Genomic DNA, 24,164 nt, shown 5'->3' with positions numbered 1-24,164 from the left:
AAAGGAATAAAGAACTATTGTGAATGTGAAACTAATTGTTAAAAGAGCAAATAGTCCCTCCCAATTGCACAGGGGTGTGAGAGAGTAGGGTTATTCTTGTAGGGATTTACTTTGGGGACTGCCAAAACTTCTCATCCATTTTCACATGAGAGCCACTTGGGCAAGTTACAAGATGGCAATTTTCCCCCAAGCCTGCACCCTCTGAAAAAGAAATGCGGAGAGAGAAATTTTAGGAAAATGTAATAAAAAAGAGAAAAAGGAGCTATTCATGTTGTACTTATAATAAAACTAAGGGACCATTGTGTAAGGGCCCAATCTCAGATTTTTACTGCATGTTTCACCACTACAATGAATGGCCCTTTCTCTACCATGTTGAAGATTAATAAAGTATGTTTGAATTAAGTGAGAAATCTTGTTTAAGAGAGAAATGGAATGGAACTGTCTAGTGTTGTGTTCAGCACCTGTCTTATGGATCACCTTTTTTGCATTCTTTTTGTAATCGAGTCACCTTTTGTTGAAGATGCAGCCAAATCTGCATTTGTACTTGGCACAGTTTTGTTTCAGTCTGACGCATTTCAGAATCCCAACAACGTGGAAACAGGTCCTTCAGCCCAACAAGACCATATCGACCCTCCGAAGAGAACCCCAACCAAACCTACATTTACCCCTGACTAATGCACCTAACCTACTCATCCATGAACTCTACAGGGAATTTAGCATGGCCAATTCACCTAACCTGCTCATCTTTGGATTGTGAGAGGAAACCAGAGCACCTAGAGGAAACCCACGCAGACACAGCGAGAATGTGCAAACTCCACACAGACATTCACACAAGGCAGGAATCAAACCCAGGTCCTTAGCGCTGTGAGGCAGCAGTGCTAACCACTGAGCCACCGTGACACCCTAAGCCTAAGTAGCAATCTAAGTCTTTGTCAACATCCTAATAAAGATCACTTTTGAACCTTCAAAAACAATCTATATTATGTTATAACTTTGACTATTGGGATAAAGATGGGAAAAGTTGAGGAAAAGGATCAGCCATGATCATTTTGAGGTGGGCTTGAAGAGTGATATATCTTACTCTTGCTCCTTTTCCTACATATCTTTGGTTGCAAGTTAATGTATCAAGGTTTCAGAGCACTCTGAATAGTAAAAAGATCATCTTGACTATTGTTGAATGGATCCATTGTCGTGTTGGGTAAGTCCTGGCTGTTTTCACCCAGATGGCCATTCTTCAAGCCAGGACGTCCCTCAGCTTGACTGAACAATCATGAATTGATTTGAACCTGTTAGATTCCAATGTTCCTACTTACATTCCTTTCACTAGGGTCTTCAGGATTGACATTGATGTGAATTTCTCCCTTTCCCTAACCCAGGCAAATTTTATTACCACTGCTGTGCCCTAAAGGTTTTCTTAAATAATTGGCTTAGTTGCAACACTGTCCTGTTTCTTTTGTGAACCATTGCTTCTTGGGACCCAACATTGAGAAGCTGGTGAAGGAGCAGATTGGATGATTCCAAGTGGCATTTGTGGTGAACTGATTTTGCCTGATTGCCAGTCCATCAGCCTCACCCATACATTCTACTCAAGTGACACATTAGTATTTCTGGGACAGTTCTCACTCTACCAGGGAGATCATATCTATGATGTCCTTGTGAGGACTCACATAATTGTCACCCAATACAATGGCATCAAGACATTTGGAAAAGCTGCAGAATATTCTACCTGATCCTGGAGAGAATTGTTTATCATTATTTGAATACTTCCATGACATGCCCAGGATCTGAAGAACAAGTTATTTATTGCTTGCTTTGTGCAGGAAGGGTTCCTTAGGTTTTTCCAAGTGGAGTACACATTCCTGCTGCAGGCTGCCAACCTTGATGATGCTAAAGGTTTGACCCCATAAGTTGAGCGAGGGCATGTGGCCTGTACAGTGGGCCAGAACAGAGAATTGCTTTGTTGTATAATTGCTTGCAGAACAGTGCTCCTAAGAACATTCCCTTCAGTTTTGGGATATAGAAGGAAAGGGACTATCTTCAGCAAAGGCTGGTCATGGAAGGAGCATGGGAAAGTTTAATGGAGAGGTTAGCAGAATGGACATCTTGAGCTGGAGTTGTCTGGGGTGAGCTGTTTGTAGGAAAGGAATGAGTATTTTTGCAGCAAGTCTGTTTTTACTGGAAGAAATGTGGAAAGAAACAAACCATGCAAAGCAAAACTTTCAACTGCAAAGAACTTGGAGTGGAGAGAATCAGAGTAAACATCTATTTTCTTTTCTTGTTGAGACCTTCAGAGAGAAAATTGTATCCAAACAGCTCAGGTTCAAATCCTGCCCAATTCAATGGGTTTTTTTTTGTTGGGAAATGACAAGAAAAGCCATGCTGAATAATGTGCTTCTATGACCAGAAAGCATGCCAGGCAAGATTGGACACATAAATCACTTTCAATGGTTTTCATTGAGCTGGACCGCTCAGCAATGTAAATCATGAAGATAAATGGCACTTAGACTACATCTCACTCTATCTGGAGAAACAAATTGGTAATCCCTAATCCAACAATTTCTTTTCTCAATAGGTCTCCCGACACTTATCGACTCGGACTTGTCGTAGCTTCTTTTAGGTGGTGTTCCTCCATTGACTCCTGGTGCCATAATATGGAGCTCCATGTAGGAGCCTCCAGGACAACTGTGAATGATTATTTTCTCCCTAGGAATATTTTATGGACTTCTCGATCTTAACCATGAGTTCGACATATTAGACCATAACTACAGCCTATCTCACTATCTCTGTCATTACAAAGATGTAGATGTAATAGGACAATGTGTTCATTCTTTTGTCTCTACTGCTGAACTTCTTATCCATTCTTGTTTGTATTGTGTGTAAGTGAGATTAGCAAAAGAATTGAGATTCATTCATTTAGAAATCAAAATTATCATTAATTCTTTGAAATATTCAAAACCTATCAGACTAACAGAACTTGGGGAACTTTAATACAACAAATGTGCTGGTAGATAAACTGGAATCCAAATTGGACGATGTTGCTTGAGGGGCAAATATTGGCCAGGATCTATTTAAAAGTCCCTGGAGATTTGAACTTTCAAAATTTGTGAGTTGAGAGTAATAGCATTGGACCACGGTTGGCATTGAATTAATAATAAAAGCAAATTTGGGGATGCTGGAAAAGTGAGATACAAACAGAGTGCTGGTGAAACTCAGCAGGTCTGACAGCATCTGTAGAGAGAGAAAAGCAGAGTCAATGTTTCCAGTCTGATATGACCCTTCTTTGGGATGGAAGAGTCAGTGGACTTGAAACATTAACTGCATTTATTTTTCTTTCTCCACAGATACTGCCAGATCTCCTGAGTTTGACCAGTGTTCTCTGTTTTTGTCTAAGGAATAAAAACTGCTCATGCACTAACGCTTCAAGTAATCTGCTGTGGAGCACCCTTCTTGCTACAATTGAATTTGATCTTTGAAACTAACTTAAGTAAACTTGTGAAACATGAGAATATCTATTTATAATTAAGACATTACATAAAAGAGAGAACAGTAGTGTGGGTCAGGTGTGTTATACAGTTTAGCTAAAATGTATCTATTCAGGAAAAGAGAATTTTCATCTGATTAACAACTATGATTCTGGTTATGTAGCAGCATAGAGAAAACATCTTACTGAAATTGTATGAAGAAGCAGTTATTCATGATGTCTTGTAGCGAGTTTGCTGTCACTTTTTTTTGATGTAACAATGGTGTGTAACTTGTATCTTGAAATAAAGTACTGCTAATCTAGTGGCCTTTGCCAAGCTACTCATGGTCGTCACTTGTGTTTTTTTTACATTGCGACAATTCCCAGGGGAATCATTAATTATTGAAATACAGCTTTTCTTACTGGCTTCTGTAAATTAAGCCATCAGATTGGAGTCGGGACACTGCAAGTCCGAGTGCTGGAGTGCTAGCTTGAACCATTTGGTACTCAACAGGAGGAGTATTCATCAAGTTCTCATCTTTCAGAATTATCTCATTCATTACACTGTTCGATATTACTGAGGGCATTTGAAACAATGTATTGTCTTAGTTTTCAGGTAAACCAGACTCTTGGAAAGAATACAATGAATTTGGTGGAATTGCATTACGTAACTTAATATATTTAATGATGAAGGAAAATAAAGTTTGGAGACGTAGTTTGATCCAATCCTTTGTACAATCTTCAGTGCCTCACAATGTTCCCTTATATAGTTTATTTGTTTTAGCTCAATCACTCGAAACCTTTTGAATCTTTCATTTTAGAGAACTTTGAAAAGTGTTTTGCGCTGTTTACAAGTTTTTGACAGCCTGTGTGAAGCTAAACCTTCTCAAGGTAATCTCACACCAGAGACTGAAACTCAAATTTATTTGTTACACTGGACATAATTACAACAATGAGAAGCTGGGATTACTCTACAGTGATGTGAAATCTGCAGTATGATGACTCAATTAAATGTAATAGACTTTAACAGATAAGAAAAAAAGAATATAATAAAGAACTTGGATGCTGGGTATCTGATACAAAAAACAAAAATTGCTGGAGAAACTCCACAGATCAGGTAGCATCGTTGGGGAGAAAGCAGAGTTAACATTTTGAGTTTTGTGACTTTTCATTAGAAAGAATTTTCATTTCTTTACCACCTTTCACATCCTCAGGATATCACTGTTGGGGAGAAAGTGATATAGTAGTAATGTCACTGAACTAAACATCTAGAGGGCCAGTGTAATTCTCTGAGAGCACTGGTTCAAATCCCATCCATCCAGCTGATGGAATTTAAATTCAATGACTAAAATAGGAAGCTAGTTGAGAAACCACAAAACTATGACTGAGTGTTGTTTGAAAACCTGTCTTGTTTCACTAATGCCCCTTTTAGTGAAGGAAACCTGTCCTCACCTGGTCTGGCCTACGTGTGACTCCAAATCTATAGTGGCATGGTTGCAAATCACAGTGGGTCAGGCAGCATCTGTGGAGAGAGGGCATGCTAACATTTCAAGTCGAGATGAAGAGTCATCTGGATTTGAAACGTTAGATTGCTGTCTCTCCACGGATGCTGCCTGACCCACTGTGATTTTCAGAATTGTTTTGTTTTCAATACAGATTCTAACATTTGTAGTTGACTCTTAACTGCCCTCTGAAGCAGCCTGGCAGTCACCCAAATCCAGGGAAATTAGGGATTGCAACAAATGTTGCCCTTGCCAGTGACCGCCACATTGCGTGAAAGAATGAGAAAAAAATGCTGCAGAGCCCATGAACTACTTTTCAAGTCGTTAGTGCCATAATGTAAGAAACATTAATAAACTGATACCACAAAAACAATCACTGGAAACCTGAAATAAAGACCAAATGCTGGAAATACTTGGCAGGTCAGGTGGCACCTCTGAGGTGAGAAACAATTAATGTTTCACGTTCTGAAGAAGGGTCCTGACATAGAAAATTAGCTCTGCTTTCTCTCCATAGATGCAGTGTTTCTCCAGCAATTTCTGTTTTATTTTGATATTGATTTATGTGTTGTCACATGTGTCTTGTTACAAAATACAGTGGAACATGTTGTATAGTGTCGCCATTCTCTGGCACCATCTTAAAACACAGAAAAATAAACCTAAACCTAGAACATAGAGGCAGAAATATGAAAAAAATAAAGAAAGAAGTCCAAACTTAAGACTTAAGTTGTCATGTTGATGACCTTTTATCAGGACTGGATAAAACTTTAACAAATAAACTGAGGTGGTAAAGAAATGGCAGCCATTTTAATCAAAGAAAGGTAAAGAGATTGAGTCAATATGTTATAGTCTCAAGCATTTCACATTTTAAATGTCTTCAAATGACTGAGGTAATTGGTAAAACAAAGATTAGCATTTATAACAGCAATAGGATGTCTGCAAATGTAGTGAAACTAATTCAACCTGAACCTTCGAAAAGACATTGGATTAAAAAAAAATTAGGACAAAGTGCAGGGCAAAGGCATCAGTTGGACAGCTCTTTCTTGAAGCATCACTCTTAACAGTGATGAACTGAATGGCCTCCTCCTGTGTTTCCCAATTGATAGAAGACCATGTTGACCCATCTCCATTTTTCTGTGCAGGAAGATCAGGAAAAAGCTCGTTTTGCTAATATGCCAGCATGGAAGAGGGATATCGTCAAAAAGAAAATGGATGAAGAAAGGTATGTGGTCCTGAGATATGAAGAGATGCATTTGTCTAAAATTTTAATCTGATACGTTTTTCAAGATCTAATTTTATGTCTTACTTTCTTTCCCTTACCCCCAGGGAGAAAAAGAGGTGAGTAATCCTTTACTAATTTTCTATGTGAATATGAAATTAGATTAGATTAGATTACTTACAGTGTGGAAACAGGCCCTTCGGCCCAACAAGTCCACACCGCCCCGCCGAAGCGTAACCCACCCATACCCCTACATCTACATTTACCCCTTACCTAACACTATGGGCAATTTAGCATGGCCAATTCACCTGGCCTGCACATCTTTGGACTGTGGGAGGAAACCGGAGCACCCGGAGGAAACCCACGCAGACACAGGGAGAACGTGCAAACTCCACACAGTCAGTCGCCTGAGGCGGGAAATAAACCCGGGTCTCAGGTGCTGTGAGGCAGCAGTGCTAACCACTGTGCCACCGTGCCGCCCACAGAAATATTAAACAGAAGCCTTCATTAATAAATGTGAATTTTTAAAAAATAATTGCATTTCCTTCTAGTGCTAGCCCATAACACACCAACAAAGGGAAAAACAGAAGGTTTTCACAGAGGGTGAAGACTTGACTGTGTATTAGTTTTGTACCAGTTAATTCCATAGGATAATGCCCAATGATTTGTGCCCTAGTACTGTGAATTTCTAAACTAAAAACTGAATTGTCAAGGATCATTTTCAAGTCGTTGACTTGAAGATGGCTAAATGAATAACTCCATAAATACACAAAAACAGCTTTTTCTAATATGATACTGTACAGGTAACAGCTAGAGAGGGGAAACGGTCCACATTGCTAGTAGCTATATTTGGAAATGATTATCTTCTTAACAAGGCAACTCCACCCCCTCTGTCCATTTGCCTGTCCTTTTAGTAGGAGGGTATCCTTCAATATTTAATTCCCAGCCTTGATCTCCCTGCAGCCACCTCTCTGATACCCACAATATCATACCTGCCAATTTAACTCTGCGCTACAAGCTCATTTAACGTCCTTCTATTATGATGTGGTGTTTAAGTACAACACCCTCAGTCTTGTGTTGACTGACCCACTTCTCACAGTTGCCCCCTCATCTGGTGTGCCTGAAGTTAGATTTATGACCCTTTCCATACTCTCTGTCCTATCACTTGTTCTAGAAACTTTAATAACCTCCATTGGGCCCTCCTTCCCTTTAACTTTTTCCTTAAATTTCCATGCAACTGAATCCACTTCCCAGTGTGTAATTTAAAGCTCTATCCACAGCCTGAGTTATGCGATTTTCCAGGGCTCTGGATCCAACACGATTCCCATTGGAACAGCTCCCTCCTTCCTCAGTACTGGTACCAATGCCCCATGAATTTGAGCCCATTTCTCCCACACCAATTTTTAAGCCTTACATTTACCTCTTTAATCTTGTTGACCCTGTGCCAATTTGCTTGTGTTTCAGGTAGTAATCCAAAGATTATTACCTTTCTTCATAGAATCCCAACAGTGTGGAAAAAGGCCACTGGTCCACAGTGACCCTCCAAGATTATCCCATCCAGACCCATTCCCAACCTAATACTTCCCATGGCCAATCCACCTAACCTGTACATTTTCGGATTGTGGGAGGAAACCAGTGCAACTAGTGGAAACCTACGCTGTCACAGGGAGAATGTGCAAACTCTAAACAAACAGTTGCTTGAGGGTGGAATTGAACCCGGATCCCTGGTGCTGTGAGGCAGCAGTGCTAACCACTGAGCCACTGTGTTGCCTCCTTTTTTTGGTTCTGCTTTTTAAATTGAGCCCCTAGCTGCTCATATTTACCTCCACAGAACCTCTTTCCTCTTTCTACCTTTATCATTGGTATCTGTGTGGACCATGATAACTGGATCTTCCCCCTCCCACTTTAGGTTCCTCTGCAGCCGAGATGAGATATCTTGAACCTGTGCACTAGGCAGGCAACACAGCCATCTGGATTCTCGATCCTAGCTACAGAGAATACTGTCTTTTGTCCTGACGATACTATCACTGACTATAGCTACCCTTCTCTTTTCTGCTTTGCCTTAAATGGCTCCCTATACCATGGTGCTATGGTCAGTTTGCTCATCATCCCCACAGCCCCAGCTCTCATCCAAACAGGGAGCAAGATTCTTAAACCTGTTAGACAAGCTCAATGGCTGGGCCTCCTTCAGCACTACCTCCTGGATCCCTAAAGCTGCCTCACTGGTAGTCACACCCTCCTGTTCCTGACCTCTGACTGAAGTCGAGGTCGTTCATCTGAAGGGTATGACTGCCTCCTGAAACACAACGTTTAAGAATCTCTCCTCCTCCCTGATGTATTGCAGTGTTTAAAGCTCAGACTCCAACTCATCAACTTAGGGCAATATTTCTTCAAGCAACCAACACTTGCTACAGATCTGGTTACTATGAACTATAATGAAGTCAACCAGTTCCCACATCACGCAGTTAACAACACAATGCCTGGCCCTGCATTTCTATTTTAATAACTTTGTTCTTAATTTGATCTTTAAAAATTTTATACTGGTCTTTTAGTTTGTAAGCTGTAAACATTTCCCTGATTTACCTTCAATCTGAAACTAACCTATTGTGGACAGTTAAATTAGTAGCAATCACCAATCAATGAACTTACAGTGTGAAGCTAACCGACCCCTAATTAGACCATGAATTAGCTTTCCTTGACCATATTAGATTATGAAGATGTGCCTCACAGGGGAAGCACGCTGGAAATCAAGCCCACTATTCCTGGCTATATCACAGAACTTAAAGATTTCATTAAATCACACAAAATTCCCTGATTTAGTTGTCCTTTACACCCAAGTTGGCAATAAACACATACAGGTTTCTGTTCTTAAGAAATATTAAGACTAAATAAAAGATCAGTGCTATATGTAAACAGTTATAAAATGTCAACATATAACTCTATTAGTTGGAACTCAAACTTCCTTATAAACTACCTCCAACTCCCCCACCTGCCTCCATCCTCCCCAACACATAGACACAACAAAATTAATGTCATAGGGGGAGGGAAATACTGGGCGTGCAGTTCAGTGGTCCCTGTCCATAGGGTTTGCTGAGATAATCATTTTAGCTTGCCAGGACTTGCTGCTTCTCAAAGTCTTTTCCCCACATGCACTTGCAGGAGGCTCAGAGCAACTAATTCACAACTTATAAGGTCTCTGAGTTGTTTGATAAAAGCAACAGCTTGCAGCAACTGGTGAGGAAAGATATACTAATCTCATTCAGACTTCAGTTTTTTTTCCTGCAGACAGAGAGAGAAGACTCCTGACACTATCATTCACACCCACAAGCTGTTCAATCTGAACCAATTACATAGCTGTTGGCAGGCAGAAAACCTGTGTCATCAACAACGGCTCAGTGTTAGCACTGCAGCCTTACAGCACCAAGGATCTGGATTCAATTCCACCCTCAAGCAACTGTGTGGAGTTTGCACATCCTCCCCATGATTGTGTGTGTTGCACTATGGGTGCTCTGATTTCCTCCCACTGTCCAAGGTTGTGCAGGTTAGGTGGATTAACCAGGCTAAATTGCTCATAGTGTTCAGAAATGTGCAGGATAGGTGGATTAGCCAAACTAAATTGCCCATAGTGTTCAGGGATATGCAGGCTGGGTGGATTAGCCATGCTAAATTGCCCATAGTGTTCAGCGATATGCAGGCTAGGTGGATTAGCCATGCTAAATTGCCCATAGTGTTCAGGGATATGCAGGCTAGGTGGATTAGCCATGGGAATAGAGTTATAGGGATAGGTTTAGGGCGTGGGTCTGGGTGGCAGGCAACCAATCAGCTGATAACTTGCAGACCTGATTTAGCTGCACCTGCTGTAAACCCTAGTTTTGAAGTGGCTTGCAGATTCTCTTGAACTTAGAATCCTAGAATCCCTACAGTGCGGAAAGGGACCGCTCGTCCCATCGAGTCTGCATTGACCCTCCGATGAACATCCCATGCAAACCCAGCCTCCCACCTTATCCCAGTAACTCCACATTTACCATGGCCAATCCACCTAGCCTGCACATCTTTGGAGTGTGAAAGGAAACTAGACCACCCAGCAGAATCTCACACAGACACAGGCAGAATGTGCAAACTCCACACAGATAGTCACCCAAAGCTGGAATGAAACCCTGTCCCTGGCGCTGTGAGGTAGCAGTGCTAACCACTGAGTCTCCGTGCCGCCCCTTAGCCATTTGCATGGGTTTTGACCTGAAGGTTGACCAGTAAATACCATCATATTTGACAATATCCTCCTGGGGAGGGCACTGATTTTCAAAGACATTTAGTACATGATCGAGGGTCTCAAATACAGGAAGTGGGTCTTCCCACTGAGAGTCACATCCCTGCCTCACTGGTGATGTGCGGCTTGCCCTTCTCTTCCCATCCAAACATAAGTGAGAAGGCAAGTGGTGAGGTAAAACACAGAGTCCCGCAGAGAGATGTCGAGAGTTTAAGTGAACACTTTGTAGATGGAATATTATATGGAAAAATAAAAGTCATGCACTTGGACAATTTGAATAGAGAAGCTGGGTATTACTTAATTGGAGAAAGGCTGCAGAAAGCCATAAAACAGAGGGATCTGGGTATCCAAGTGCGTGAATCACAAAAAAAACTTATATTCTAATTCATTAGTTAATAAGCAAGTGGAATGTTGGCTTTTCCTTCGAAGGGAATAGAGTATAAAAGTCGGACGGCCTTGTTAAAGCAATACAGGGTATTAATCAGTCCACAGCCAGAATACTGTGAACAGTTTTGGGCCCATTATTGAAAAGAAGATGAGTTGGCATCGGAGACAGTGCAGAAAAGGTACACTGGGCTGATCCTGGGTATGGAGGGATTGTCTTAGGGGGAGAGGTTAAGTAGGTTGGGCCTGTACTCATTGGCATTTGGAAGAATGAGAGGCAACTTTATTCAGATTAGATTAGATTACTTACAGTGTGGATACAGGCCCTTTGGCCCAACAAGTCCACACCGACCCGCCGAAGCAAAACCCACCCAGACCCATTCTCTTACATTTACCCCTTCACCTAACACTACAGGCAATTCAGCATGGCCAATTCACCTAACCTGCACATTTTTGGATTGTGGGAGGAAACCGGAGCACCCGGAGGAAACCCACACAGACACGAGAGAATGTGCAAACTCCACACAGAGAGTCGCCGAGGTGGGAATTGAACCCAGGTCTCTGGCGCTGTGAAGCAGCAGTGCTAACCACTGTGCCGCCCACAAAACATACTAGGTTCATCGAGGGTTTGATAGGGCAGAATGCAGAGGCTTTTCCCCTTTATGGGAGACTCTAGGACCAGACAGAACAATCTCAGATTAAGGGGTCACCCATTTAAAACAAAGGTAAAGAGGAATTCCTTCTTTCAGAGGTAATCTGAAGGACTTTTTACTGCAAAATGCTGTTGAAGCTGGGTCATCGATTATATTTAAAGATGTGACATAAAGTTATCAATAAAGTAAGCGAGAATTATGGGGAAAAGGCAGGAAAGTGGAATTGAGGATTATCAGATCAATCATGTTCTTGAAAAGCAGAGCAGACTCAGTGGCTGGATTAGATTAGATTCCCTACAGTGTGTAAACAGGCCCTTCGGCCCAACAAGTCCACACCGATCCTCTGAAATGTAACCTGCCCAGACCCATTTCCCTCTGACTAATGCAAAGGAGCAATTTAGCATGGCCAGTTCACCTGATTGTGGGAGGAAACTAGAGCAAACCCACGCAGAGAATGTGCAAACTCCACACAGACAGTTGCCCGAGGCTGGAATCAAACCTGGGACCCTGGTGCTGTGAGGCAGCAGTGCTCACCACTGAGCCACCGTGCCACCCTACTCCTGCTCCTACACCTGTCCTTACTCACCTCTGGCCTGGGTCTCTGGTTGATACTGGGCCCTTATTGGGTGTATTGCTGGCAGCATCCAGTGCAATTGGATGATACTAACAGGCAATGGAGAAACAGGCAGCCTCTGATTGGCCAGCAGCTCCCAAGGGGATGGTGGTGGAGAGGTCTGAATTCTCCCTCCAGGGTCATGGATGGGGAGATGGGAGGATTCAGCACTGGCCACCCAAGTGACCATCAAGCATTTATCAGGTCAGGCCTACTCCACTGAAGCAAGGCTGGTCTCTTCGCAGTTCTCCAACTGGTTACCAGAATCTGCCATGGGAATACTGAATTCTGCATAATATTGTATAGCAACATAGAAATTTCTTAACAAAAATAAACCAATATCCATCCAGTAAGCTGTCTGAATCAAAGTGGTGGCATGATGCCATGACAAGAAAAAGAAGGAAGCATATGTCAGGTATAGACAGGAGAGATTGAGTGAATCCTTAGAAGAGTATAAGTACTTAAGAATATACTTAAGAGGGAAATCAGGAGGGCAAAACGGGGACATGAGATAGCTTTGGCAAATAGAATTAAGAAGAATCCAAAGAGTTTTTACAAATACCTTAAGGACAAAAGGGTAACTAGGGAGAGAATAGGGCACCTCAAAGATCAGCAAGGCGGCCTTTATGTGGAGCCGCAGAAAATGGGGGAGATACTAAACGAGTATTTTGCATCGGTGTTTACTGTGGAAAAGAATATGTAAGATATAGAATGTAGGGAAATAGATGGTGACACTTTGCAAAATGTCCATATTACAGAGGAGGAAGTGCTGGATGTCTTGAAACGGGTCTTGAAGGTGGATAAATTCCCCGTGACCTGATCAGATGTACCTGAGAACTCTGTGGGAAGCTAGAGAAGTGATTCCTGGGGCTCTTACTGAGATATTTGTATCATCGATAGTCATAGGTGAGGTGCCGGAAGACTGGAGGTTAGCTAACGTGGTACCACTGTTTAAGAAGGGTGGTAAGGACAAGCCAGGGAACTATAGACCAGTGAGCATGACGTCGGTGGTGGGCAAGTTGTTGGAGGGAATCCTGAGGGACAGGATATACATGTATTTGGAAAGGCAAAGACTGATTAGGGATAGTCAACATGGCTTTGTGTGTGGGAAATCATGTCTTACAAACTTGATTGAGTTTTTTTGAAGAAGTAACAAAGAAGATTGATGATGGCAGAGTGGTAGATGTGATGTATATGGACTTTAGTAAGGTGTTCAACAAGGTTCCGCTTGGAAGACTGGTTAGCAAGGTTAGATCTTACGGAATACAGAGAGAACTCGTCATTTAGATACAGAACTGGCTCAAAGGTAGAAGACAGAGGGTGATGGTGGAGGGTTGTTTTTCAGACTAGAGACCTGTGACCAGTGGAGTGCCACAAGGATCGGTGCTGGGTCCTCTAGTTTTTGTCATTTATATAAATGATTTGGATACGAGCATAAGAGGTACAGTTAGTAAGTTTGCAGATGACACCAAAATTGGAGGTGTCGTGGACAGCGAAGAGGGTTACCTCAGATTACAACAGGATCTTGACCAGATGGGCCAATGACTGAGAAGTGGCAGATGAAGTTAAATTCAGATAAATGTGAGGTGCTGCATTTTGGGAAAGCAAATCTTAGCAGGACTTATACACTTAATGGTAAGGTCCGAGGGAGTGATGCTGGACAAAGAGACCTTGGAGTGTAGGTTCATATCTCCTTGAAAGTGGAGTTGCAGGTGGATAGGATAGTGAAGAAGGCTTTCCTTTATTGATCAGAGTATTGAGTACAGGAGTTGGGAGGTCATGTTGTGGCTGTACAGGACATTGTTGGAATATTGTGTGCAATTCTGGTCTCCTTCCTATCAGAAGGATGTTGTGAAACTTGAAAGGGTTCAGAAAAGGTTTACAAGGGTGTTGCCAGTGTTGGAGGATTTGAGCTATAGGGAGAGGCTGAACAGGCTGGGGCTGTTTTCCCTGGAGTGTCGGAGGCTGAGGGGTGATCTTATAGAGGTTTATAAAATTATGAGGGCATGGATTGGATAAAAAGACAAAGTCTTTTCCCTGGGGTGGGAGAGTCAAGAACTAGAGGACATAGGTTTAGGGTGAGAGGGGAAAGATATAAAAGAGACCTAAGGGGCAACTTTTTCACACAGAGGGTGGTACGTGTATGGAATGAGCAGGCAGAGGAAGTGGTGGAGACTAGTACAATTGCAACATTTAAAAGGCATCTGGGTGGGTATATGAATAGAAAGGGTTTGGAGGGATATGGGCCAGGTGCTGGGACTAGATTGGGTTGGGATATCTGGTCGGCATAAATGAGTTGGACCGATCCATGCTGTACATCTCTATGACTATGACAGTGGAGTTGTTGACTAATCATTATAATTGATCTCTTTCAATATATCCAGATAGGAAGTGAGGAAAATCCCAGTAAAGGAGAACTTCATGAATCATAAGTCCAAGGTCACCCCATCTCTCCCAGCTCCAGAGTTGAGCAGCCTTCAGCTAGGGACATGAAAAAAGTGCTCGACTGATACATTCTTGGAATATTAAATCTGCAAATGTGAATTGTCAGAATAGGAGGAGAGAAAATTACTGGGAATTTGGATGTGGAGACAGGATGATAAGTTATTTCTCAAGGTTGCTGATCAAGAGGAATTAATGAAAGAGTTTCAGACCCAGTAGATGCATCTATCTCACAGTAATTATGTAACATTGGTGATGCATTTTAACTTTGACATTAGGCAAGAGGACGAGAAATTGAAGAAGGATGAAGAAGATAAACGTAAGGAACAGTCCGAGCTACTGCGGAATCTTGGCTATGACGAATCGAAACTGGCACCTTGGCAACGACAACTCATCCTGAAGAAAGGAGACCAAGCGAAGCAAGAATAGGACTCTTCCCTCAGAGCCATCTTCCATTTCGGCTGTAGCGTAGATTGTGCTGTTCAGTAGGTGGCAGATCCGAAGGTTTAACTCATGCTACACATGCTGAGCCCAATGCAGTAGAGACCATTGTTAATCAGTAGCTCTTTCTTCAGATCATGTCACGCCTCTGTAAGTTACAAGCCAAAATTTTAAAGTTTGAGAGGATTCTTTCATGCTTCTTCCTGTAATTGCATCTCTCACATATGTCCCACTATCTCCAGTTCTCAGCATTCCCATATTAATTTCTTGAGCACAATATTTTGTTGTGGGATGAGTGTTCAGAGCTGGTTACCGTCATGATGATAACGGTTTGTATGTTCACAACCCAAAACGAAACAGGTACAACAACATATTCCCGATATAATTAATCCCTTTTTGATCTGTGAAATGACAGTCTGATTTTAAATTATGGAATATGCCAGACAAACACATTTCTGGCCTACTTGCACATTGAATGTGTTGGATAATTAATTTAGTTTGTGTTCATTAAAGAGGTTAATGAGAGTAAGCACAAACTCAGATGGTAAATGAACTGCTGAAGTTTACAATAGAGAAGACTGAATTGGGATATTTCCTGATTCAGTCTGTGGTATGTTAGTTCACCGCAGCTAGGTCTGTTAGACATCACACTGCTCGTGTTAGATTCAGAGTAAAGTCAGAAGCCACACAACACCAGATTATAGTGCAACAGATTTATTTGTAATCACAAACTTTTGGAGCGCTGCTCCTTCATCAGGTGAAGTCACCTAATAAAGGAGAAGTGCTCTGAAAGCTTGTGATTTCAAATAAACCTGATGTACTATACCTGCTACCATGTGACTTCTGACTTTTTCCACCCCAATCCAACTCCGGCACCACTTTATCACAGATTCAGGGAAGGCAAGGTGAAGATCGGCTCCCAACTCCTGATGTCTCTTATCGACATAGAGTTGTGATCCCTGCCATAGTTTGTCACATACCCCATTAAAATCCATTGTCATGAATAGGACCACAACCATGCATGAACTTAGATAGGGAATAAAGGTGGGTTGTACAATTGCAGCTAGCGTTTCAGCTTAGATAAAGAGGCTGTTTAACGTCTGTGGATTCATACCTCAGTATCAACACTGACAGGGGAGAGGAGAGAGGTACCAGCGACTATATATAATACACTTCTTAACCCAGCTTAGCAGATATGGGGATGTGAAACAGTTGAGTCCATATCAAAACCTTACTGAACAGCACTACTTACTCTGTTAGTTGCCTAATAGGGTTGTTCAAAGGAATGGTTTATCTCTGAGCAATGATGACATGATAGATAAACACAATTGTAGGAATTCCTGTCTGGATTCTGGCACATTGCATATCTATCAATGTTGTATATAATCAAGGAATGACCACTTATTTTTCTTATGTGTAGCATAATTGTTCTCCAGACATTAATGTGCACACAGGGGATGTGTCTCTTGTAAAGATTTGCTTGTGATGTTATTTACAACACAGTTTGTGAATGTTATATATTTTCTTGGATGCCATAACAATGTAATAGAAAAAGTGGTACAGATATCATTGCCATTAGCCTATTTTCCACAATTGAAGATCTTTCTGCGTCTTTTTATTTTGCATCCTTGTGCAGTTAGTTTCTCAGCAGCTGTGTCTCTTGCCCAAAATATCTTGACCATTTAAAATAAATCACTGAAATAACTTTCTGATTATCATTTTGTTTCTGCACCATCATAATAGAGTTATAACGTCATAGAGTTGTACAGCACAGAAACAGACCCTTTGGTCTAACTCATCTATGCCAACAAGATATCTTAGATTAATCTATACCCATTTCGAGTCATACAGCACAGAAACAGACCTTTCAGTCTAACCAGTCTTTGCTAAACATAATTCTAAACTAAATTAGTCCCACCTACCTGCTCCTGACCCATATCTCTCCAAACCTTTCATGTCTTTGAAGTGTTGTAATTGAATCCACTTCCACCACTTCCTCAAGACGTTCATTCCACACACAAACCACCCTCTGTGTAAAGAAATTTGCCCCTCATGTCTTTTTCACATCTCTCTTATCTCACCTTAAAAATGTGCCCCATTGTCTTGAAATCTCCCATCCTAGGGAAAAGACAACTACCATTAACTCTATCTATACCCCCTCATTATTTTATAAGCTTCTATAAGTTCACCTCTCAACCTCCTAAACTCCAGTGAAAAAAGTGACAATTTATGGAGCCTTTCTTTATAACTCAAACCTCCACACTTGGCAACATCTGAACCCTCTCCAGCTTAATAATATCCTTCCTATAACAGGGCGACCAGAACTGGACATAGTATTCTAGATGAGGTCCCATTTCCCTCTAAGCCCTTCCTATTCATGTGCTAATCTAGTTGTCTTTTAAAATTTGTAATTGTAACAACTTCTACCAGTTCCTCTAGCAGCTCATTCCATACACGCACCACCCTCAGGCTGTAAAAGTTGCCCTTAGGTCCCTTTTAAATTTTTCCACTCTCACATTAAACCTATGTCCTCTGTTTTTGGACTCCCCTACCCTGGGAAAAAGACCTTGGCTATTCATCTTATCCATCAGTGCATATTCTCATGGAGTAAAAAGAATGAAGGACTTTATTGATGCAGCTGTTCAATGCACTGCAATCTCTCAACATCACTGAAACACCAGACCTGGGCATTAAATAAATGATGGTTGTGTTATCTTGCTGTGCCTGAGTTGGCTACAATGTTTCCCCACTTTTCAAGAATGAATACATTTCCAAATGATTTAATTAATTGTAAAGAACTTTGAGAATGACATGAAAGGCAATTTACAAATGGAAACACTTCTGAACTCAGTTGTTAAATTAGACTTAATGGGCCAAATGGTTTCCTTCCGTGCTGTATTATTCTATCAGCGTGGGAAGTGAAGAGATGGTTAAGACAGAGAATTACTAGAGAAGAGTGCACCTCAGTCAATTGAACCCTCACCTCTCTTCATGCTTACAGACACTTGCCAGCAGGAGGCAGTGAATGATGATTAGAAGTGGGGTTTATTTTCTGATAATGCTGTAAATAGTCACTTTGAAAAGTTGAGGACCCAGTTAGCTGGGATGGCTGGTTTGCAATGCAGAATAGCAGCAACAATGTGGGTTCAATTTCTACACTGGCTGAAGTTACTATGAAGGACTTTCCTTCTCAAACCCACGCCTTGCCTGACGCTCAGATTAAACCACCACCAGTCATTTGTCTCTTGTGGGACTGTGGTGACCTTTAGTACTGGTTAAGAGATCAAAGATCAGCAAAAGTCTGAATATTGAGGATCAGAGCAAATCATTAAAGCATCTACTGCAAATAAGCATCTTCCTCATTGGAATATACTTTGGGAAAACTGTGTTTTGTCAGACTGCTTTCAGTGAATACTTGCTCCCCCTATTGGAAATGAACAGCACTGACTTAGAAATGAAAACTTGCAGAAAAACTGGTTGACTTTGCACTCCAGCTTAATTGTCAAATTCCAAAATTTGTTCTATTTAACATTAGTTCTAAGTCAGGGGAAAGCAGGAACACAGTCCCCCATTACTAAAAACGATACAGCCACATTTAGGCACATTACAAGCTTAAACACACCCAGAGTCAGCCATCCCTGATAGAGCCACCTTCTATCCCTTATTCAGTAAAATATATTGAGGGTATCACACCACAGCACCTAATGCTGTTTAGTCTGCTTTACATCGAAGGCAACTTTCTTCATTACTTTGTCAATTCCTTTGCTTCAACTGAGGGGGAAAATGATTTTGAATTATGTGATTATGTACTGTCCAATTTCAGGAAAAATCTACCTCTAAGAGGTTAATGAGAGTTTTGCACATTGTCCATGAAATAGATGTGACCTTAATCCCTTGTAATCATATTATCTGTATTACTCTCTGGAGCGGCCTCACAACCAATGAGTGGACTTTACATAACTACATAGAACATTGCACTGAGGAATGGAATATTCATCCATCCTTCAGTATCACTGCTTGAGCTACTGAAGAGTAGCTTGTCAGAGTCTCCCACTCGTCAGCTTGTCTTGTCAGAGTCTCCCACTTACTTCCTATACCCTTTATTAGGTACTAGGTTTGAGGAGTCATCTAGCACTCCTTTTAAAGTATTTAGGAATTCTACCTTCTCAGTAATAACTGGCAAAGTATCCTTTCGAGAGAAAAATTACTTGTATTTACAGGGACTATTTCACACGCTCAAAATGTTCCAAACTTAAAACAGCAAATTACATGCGTTTGAAGTATAGTCCCTGTTGTACTGTAGGTAACTCACCAATAATTGGTGCACAGAAAGCTCCCCCAGAAAAACCGTTTCTAAATGAGATTGATTGAAGGATGATCAGGTTAAGAGGTGGGGATACCACTGTTCTTCCTTGAACAGGGCCATGGGGTCTTTTACAATCTGAGAGAGCAGACAGCTGCTCTGAGATTTCGTTTTGTGCTGAAGTGGGTCTAAATAGGATTCAGACCCACTGTTACCAGCGCATCATGGTTACCAGCTGATGTTATTATTTGACAAGTCAGATTCCAGCCTGAATTCTGGCTGAATGGATCATTTAAAAAACATTAATGAAGTGTTCATAGAGTCATACAGCAAGGAAATACAGACCTTTCAGTCCAATTCATCCGTGCTGACCAGACATCCCAATATAACCTACTCCTATTTGCCAGCATTTAGCCCATATTCCTCTAAACCCTTTCTATTGATATACTGATCCAGATGCCTTTTAAATGTTGTAACTGTACCAGCCTCCACCACTTCCTCTAGCAGCTTGTTCCAAACATGCATCGTCTCTGCACAAAAAAATACCCTCAGGCCCTTTTCAAATTTTCCTCTCTCACCTTAAACCTATGCCCTCTCGTTTTGGACTATCCCAGCCCAGGAGAAAGACCTTGGCTATCCACCCTATCCACACCCCTCATGATTTTATAAACATTCATAACGTCATCCCTCAGCCTCCGAGTTTCATTGCAATTGTCCTTCATTGAAATGTAAGTCCACAATATTGAAGATCCGCTTTTAACAATGGTAGTTTATTATGTAGAGTAGAGAAAATCAAATAGAATAAAACAAGCTATTTACATACAAATGGAAAGATTTCAAAACACAGTAAAAATAGTCTTCCATTTTTCTGAAGAGCATCCCTTTACAGTACTCAAACACCAGACAAAATCCCTTTCTCAATTTAACGTTGGCTTCAATCTACAGCTTTAAGAGTTTGATATCCTTTTCATTGAGTATTCACACAACTGAGCTTAGACTTTCTCAGCTATGCATAACCTCTTCAGAATTCTAAACAATCATTTCTCATTTGGAACGTTCAAATGACGTAGTTACAGTGAGGTTATCTATTTCCAAACTGTTACGAATTACCTCTTATGGAGAAACTGTTTCATACATCTAATTTCAACTAGGACTTCTGTGAAGTGAAATCAAAAGCTTTCCAAGCTCGGCATGTTTCCCCTAAGCAAAAAAAAAATCAATTCCTGATCTTTGTAACTGAAAGCAAACCAATACTCTTCAATGTTTACTCTGCTCGTAAAATTCTCCCAATTCCCATTAGAACACCAAGAAATATTTCTTTCTTATTGATATTTTTAAAATGCCATGAAACACTCATAAGTTAATCATTAATGCCCCTCATACACACAGATCAAAAACCCACATATCACTAGTTTTAAATCCAAACTCTAAAATAAATATTAATATATATAAAAATCACACACCTTACAGCACACCGCAAACTCCTGACTCAAGAGGTGTTACCCTGTAGCCAAGGCTGACGTAAATAGGCAGAATTACATAAAAAACAGCAAAAACAATAACAGCTTGCATTTTTATAATGTCTTTAACATAGTAAAATATCCCAAGGTGCTTCATAAGAGTTGTTATTGAACAACATAGAACACCAAGCCACATAACAAGGTTAGTCAGAGAGGTAGGTTTTAAGGAGAGTCTCAGGGGAAGCAGACAGAAGTGGGGGGTTGGGGGGGGGGTGTATTTTCGAGCTTAGGGAGTAGAATGCTGAGAATATGGCCACCAACGATCATAGAATGCCTTGTGTGGAGGAGCAATCCTTTCAGCCCATTGACTTCACACTGATCCTCTGAAGAGCATCTCACCCATTTGAATGGTTGACCCCATCCCTGAAATAACTCCACAGAGGCCGGTATCCTGTCAACTTTATTTACACGTGGAAAGTCTTTGACACTGATCCAGCTCCCCCGAGCCAGCTCTTACAGTGAACAGAATCTCCGATATTCCTGTTTATATTGTCAGCCAGGGTTCCCTGTCTAGACCAGATTAACAGCCTCAATCAGAGAACTCATGTTCTAAGATGTCCACCTGGCTGACCTCGTTACAATCACAATATCTCACCCCACTGAGTCCAAGGCCATAGGCTGGTTCCTTTTGTCTGGAGTTCTCATCAAAGGGCAATGCTGTGTGATCAAAAAGTTAAATGGGAGGGCAGGGACAAAATCAAAATAGATTCAGAGGGAGAAATAAAACATTCCACACCCATGCTGTCCACCTCTCCCTGAAAACCTCGAGGGTGTTCGTAGACACTGTGTGCTCCTTCTCTAAGGTCACAATCCTGTTTATATCTGTTAGCCATGACTCCTTGATTGGACCAGATTAAGAGCCCCAATCAGGGAACTCATATTCTATGAGATCGACCTGGCTGATCTCGGTGCAATCACTATGATGCCCTCCATGTTGTGACGGTTGGTCATTAACCCCATAGGCTACAGGTTTAAGTCCAAAATGAACACTGATGTTGATCATGCAACCCAACAAATTGTCATAAAACAAAAATCTTCGGGTTCACTGCACCCTTATAGGACAAACATTTGCCACCCTGCCCAAGTCTGGCTGACATGTGACTCCAGACCCATAGTAGTGTGTTTGAGTCTCAATTGCCCTCTGAAACAGCCCAGCGTTCACTCAAAGGTAACCATTTCTGGATCATTTCCTGAGCCACATGTTGATTGTCCTAAAGCCAAGCAGATTGGAGACTGAAACACAAGGTTTCCATGGTGAGAACCTGGCCATAGTAATCAGGTTCCATTGGGATGAAGTCTGAAATTGTAGCTTCATGTCACTGTTTGAGGTGGATGACAAAATTATACTTCAGGTCATCCCCAAAATTGTCAAGTCTGCTCTGAAATTGGCTTCAGTCTTACCAGAATTTAGTTGGCGAGTTCATTCAGTACTGATTATTAGATAAGGACATGGCAATTTAGAGAGTGATGGGTCTTGAGATAGGTGCCACATAAGCATTTTGTTCAAGTGTCATCTACAATTTGTTTAGTGCAAGTGGGCAGGTAAGTGGAAATCGGATGGGCAGTTCAGGGAGATGAAACCAAAAGCCAATCTTCACCATCAAGACACTGTTCCTATGCTGCCCCATTAGGCATGTTTATAAATCCATGAGAGTGAATACATCATGTTGTGAGCAGCATTTATGAGGGGCATGCGATCCCTCACTCCTGTCACTTGGAAGAGGGGAAAGCAAGGAGGGAATTAGACAAAGAATTGCTTCGCCAACAGGAAGCAGATACTTGTAGTAAATCGGTCATTTTTGGGTTGGTAAATTGCAGCTAGTGGAGTGCCACAGACTATATCAATAATTTGGATGAATAGATTGAGTGTATAGTAGCCAGATTTGTAGAAGACATAAAGTTAGGTAGAAAACAAATTGCAGAGAGGATAGAAATGGTCTGCAAAGAGAAACCAGATAGGGTAAAGTAAATGAAGAAAATTTGACAGATGGCGGATAATGTGGGAAAATGTGAGCTTCTCTGTTTTGGCAGGAAGCATAGAAAAGCAGAATGATATTTAAATAGGGAGGCGGTACAGAGATCAAAGGTGCAGAGGGATCTGGGTGTCCTTGTGGATGAACCATGAAAAGCTAGCATGCAGGTGCAGCAAGTAATTGGGAAATGGAATGTTGACCTGTCAGGGCCATTGTGTAAGAAAATAGAGAACTGGACAGTTCTGAATAAGGATCACTGGACCTGAAATGTTAACTCCGATTTCTCTCCACAGATGTTGAGTTTTTCCAGCAATTTCTGTTTTTGTTTGGGAACTGTACTGGACCTTAGTGAGACTGCTCCTGGAGTACTGTGCAGAATTTTGGTCTTCTTATTTAAGGATTGGCAGCAGTTCAAAGAAGATTCACTTGCCTGATTCCTCAGAGGAACAGGATTGTCTTAAGAGCAAAGGTTGAGCATGTTAGGTCTGCATTCACTGACGTGTAGAAGAATGAGAGGTGATCGTCTTGGCACGTACAAAATTCTGGGATGGTCTGACAGGATGGACACACAGAGGTGATCTTTCTCCTTGTAGAGATGTGTTGAACGATGGGAGATGGTTTAAAAAGGGTCTCCAAGTGAAGACTATGGAACATTTCATGTCAGAGGGTCGTCGGGTCTGTGGAATCCTATGGACTGCAGTGGTGGATGCGTCATTGAAGATATTCAAGATTAAGTTAGATAGTTTTTAAAAATCCACAAAGAAGTCAAGAGTCAGACAGAAAATGGTAGTTGAGGCCCTAACCTGATCAGCTGTAATCTTAACAAATGACAGAGTAGGGTGGCATGGTGGCTCAGTGGTTAACATTGCTGCCTCACAGTGCCAGGGATCTAGGTTTGATTCCAGCCTTGAGTGAGTGTGTGGAGTTTGCATGTTCACCCCGGGCCTTTGTGGGTTTCCTCCGCTTTCTTCCCACAGTCTAAAGATGTGCAGGTTACGGGGATTGGCCACGCTCAATTGCCCATTGTATCCAGGATATGTAGGTTAGGTGGATTAGCCATGGGATGTGGGGGAATAGGGTAGGGGGCTGGTTCTGGATGTGATGGAGGGCTGGTGCAGACTCAATGGGCTAGATAGCCTATCTCTGCAACGTAGCGATTCTATGAGGGGGCAAATGGCCTACTCCCGCTGTTGTTTCTTATATTCTGATGTGTTGCTGGTTTCTTGTGGGCCGTGTCATAGAGTCATAGAGATGTACAGCACGGAAACAGACCCTTCGGTCCAACTCGTCTACGCTGATTAGATATCGGGGAAAAGGCTGGAAGAGCATAGAGTGTGATGTGGTGGCTGCTGGGAGTGATTGGTGAGAGACTATGTAACTCTGCAGAGAT

General features: G+C 41.6%; 1 protein-coding gene across 4 annotated transcripts in view; it reads left to right on the top strand.

Annotated features, from left to right (window-relative positions):
- The window catches only part of espn (espin), a 175,092-nt gene extending 158,409 nt beyond the window's left edge, over window positions 1-16,683 (top strand). For 2 of the 4 annotated variants that reach the window (XM_072586221.1, XM_072586220.1), the window contains 3 exons: window positions 6,102-6,181; window positions 6,286-6,297; window positions 14,816-16,683. In XM_072586221.1, coding sequence (XP_072442322.1) covers window positions 6,102-6,181; window positions 6,286-6,297; window positions 14,816-14,966 — 243 coding nt within the window. In that variant the 3' untranslated portion in view covers window positions 14,967-16,683. Of the gene's footprint in view, window positions 1-2,572; window positions 3,802-6,101; window positions 6,182-6,285; window positions 6,298-14,815 lie in introns of those variants that run through there. The other 2 variants (XM_072586219.1, XM_072586222.1) reach the window with 2 other exon arrangements.
- The last annotated feature ends 7,481 nt before the right edge of the window (window positions 16,684-24,164 follow it).

The sequence above is a fragment of the Chiloscyllium punctatum genome, chromosome 16 (assembly GCF_047496795.1).
Source record: "Chiloscyllium punctatum isolate Juve2018m chromosome 16, sChiPun1.3, whole genome shotgun sequence".
In the NCBI taxonomy this organism is placed as follows: domain Eukaryota; kingdom Metazoa; phylum Chordata; class Chondrichthyes; order Orectolobiformes; family Hemiscylliidae; genus Chiloscyllium; species Chiloscyllium punctatum.
This window is presented reverse-complemented; position numbering and strand designations above follow the sequence as displayed.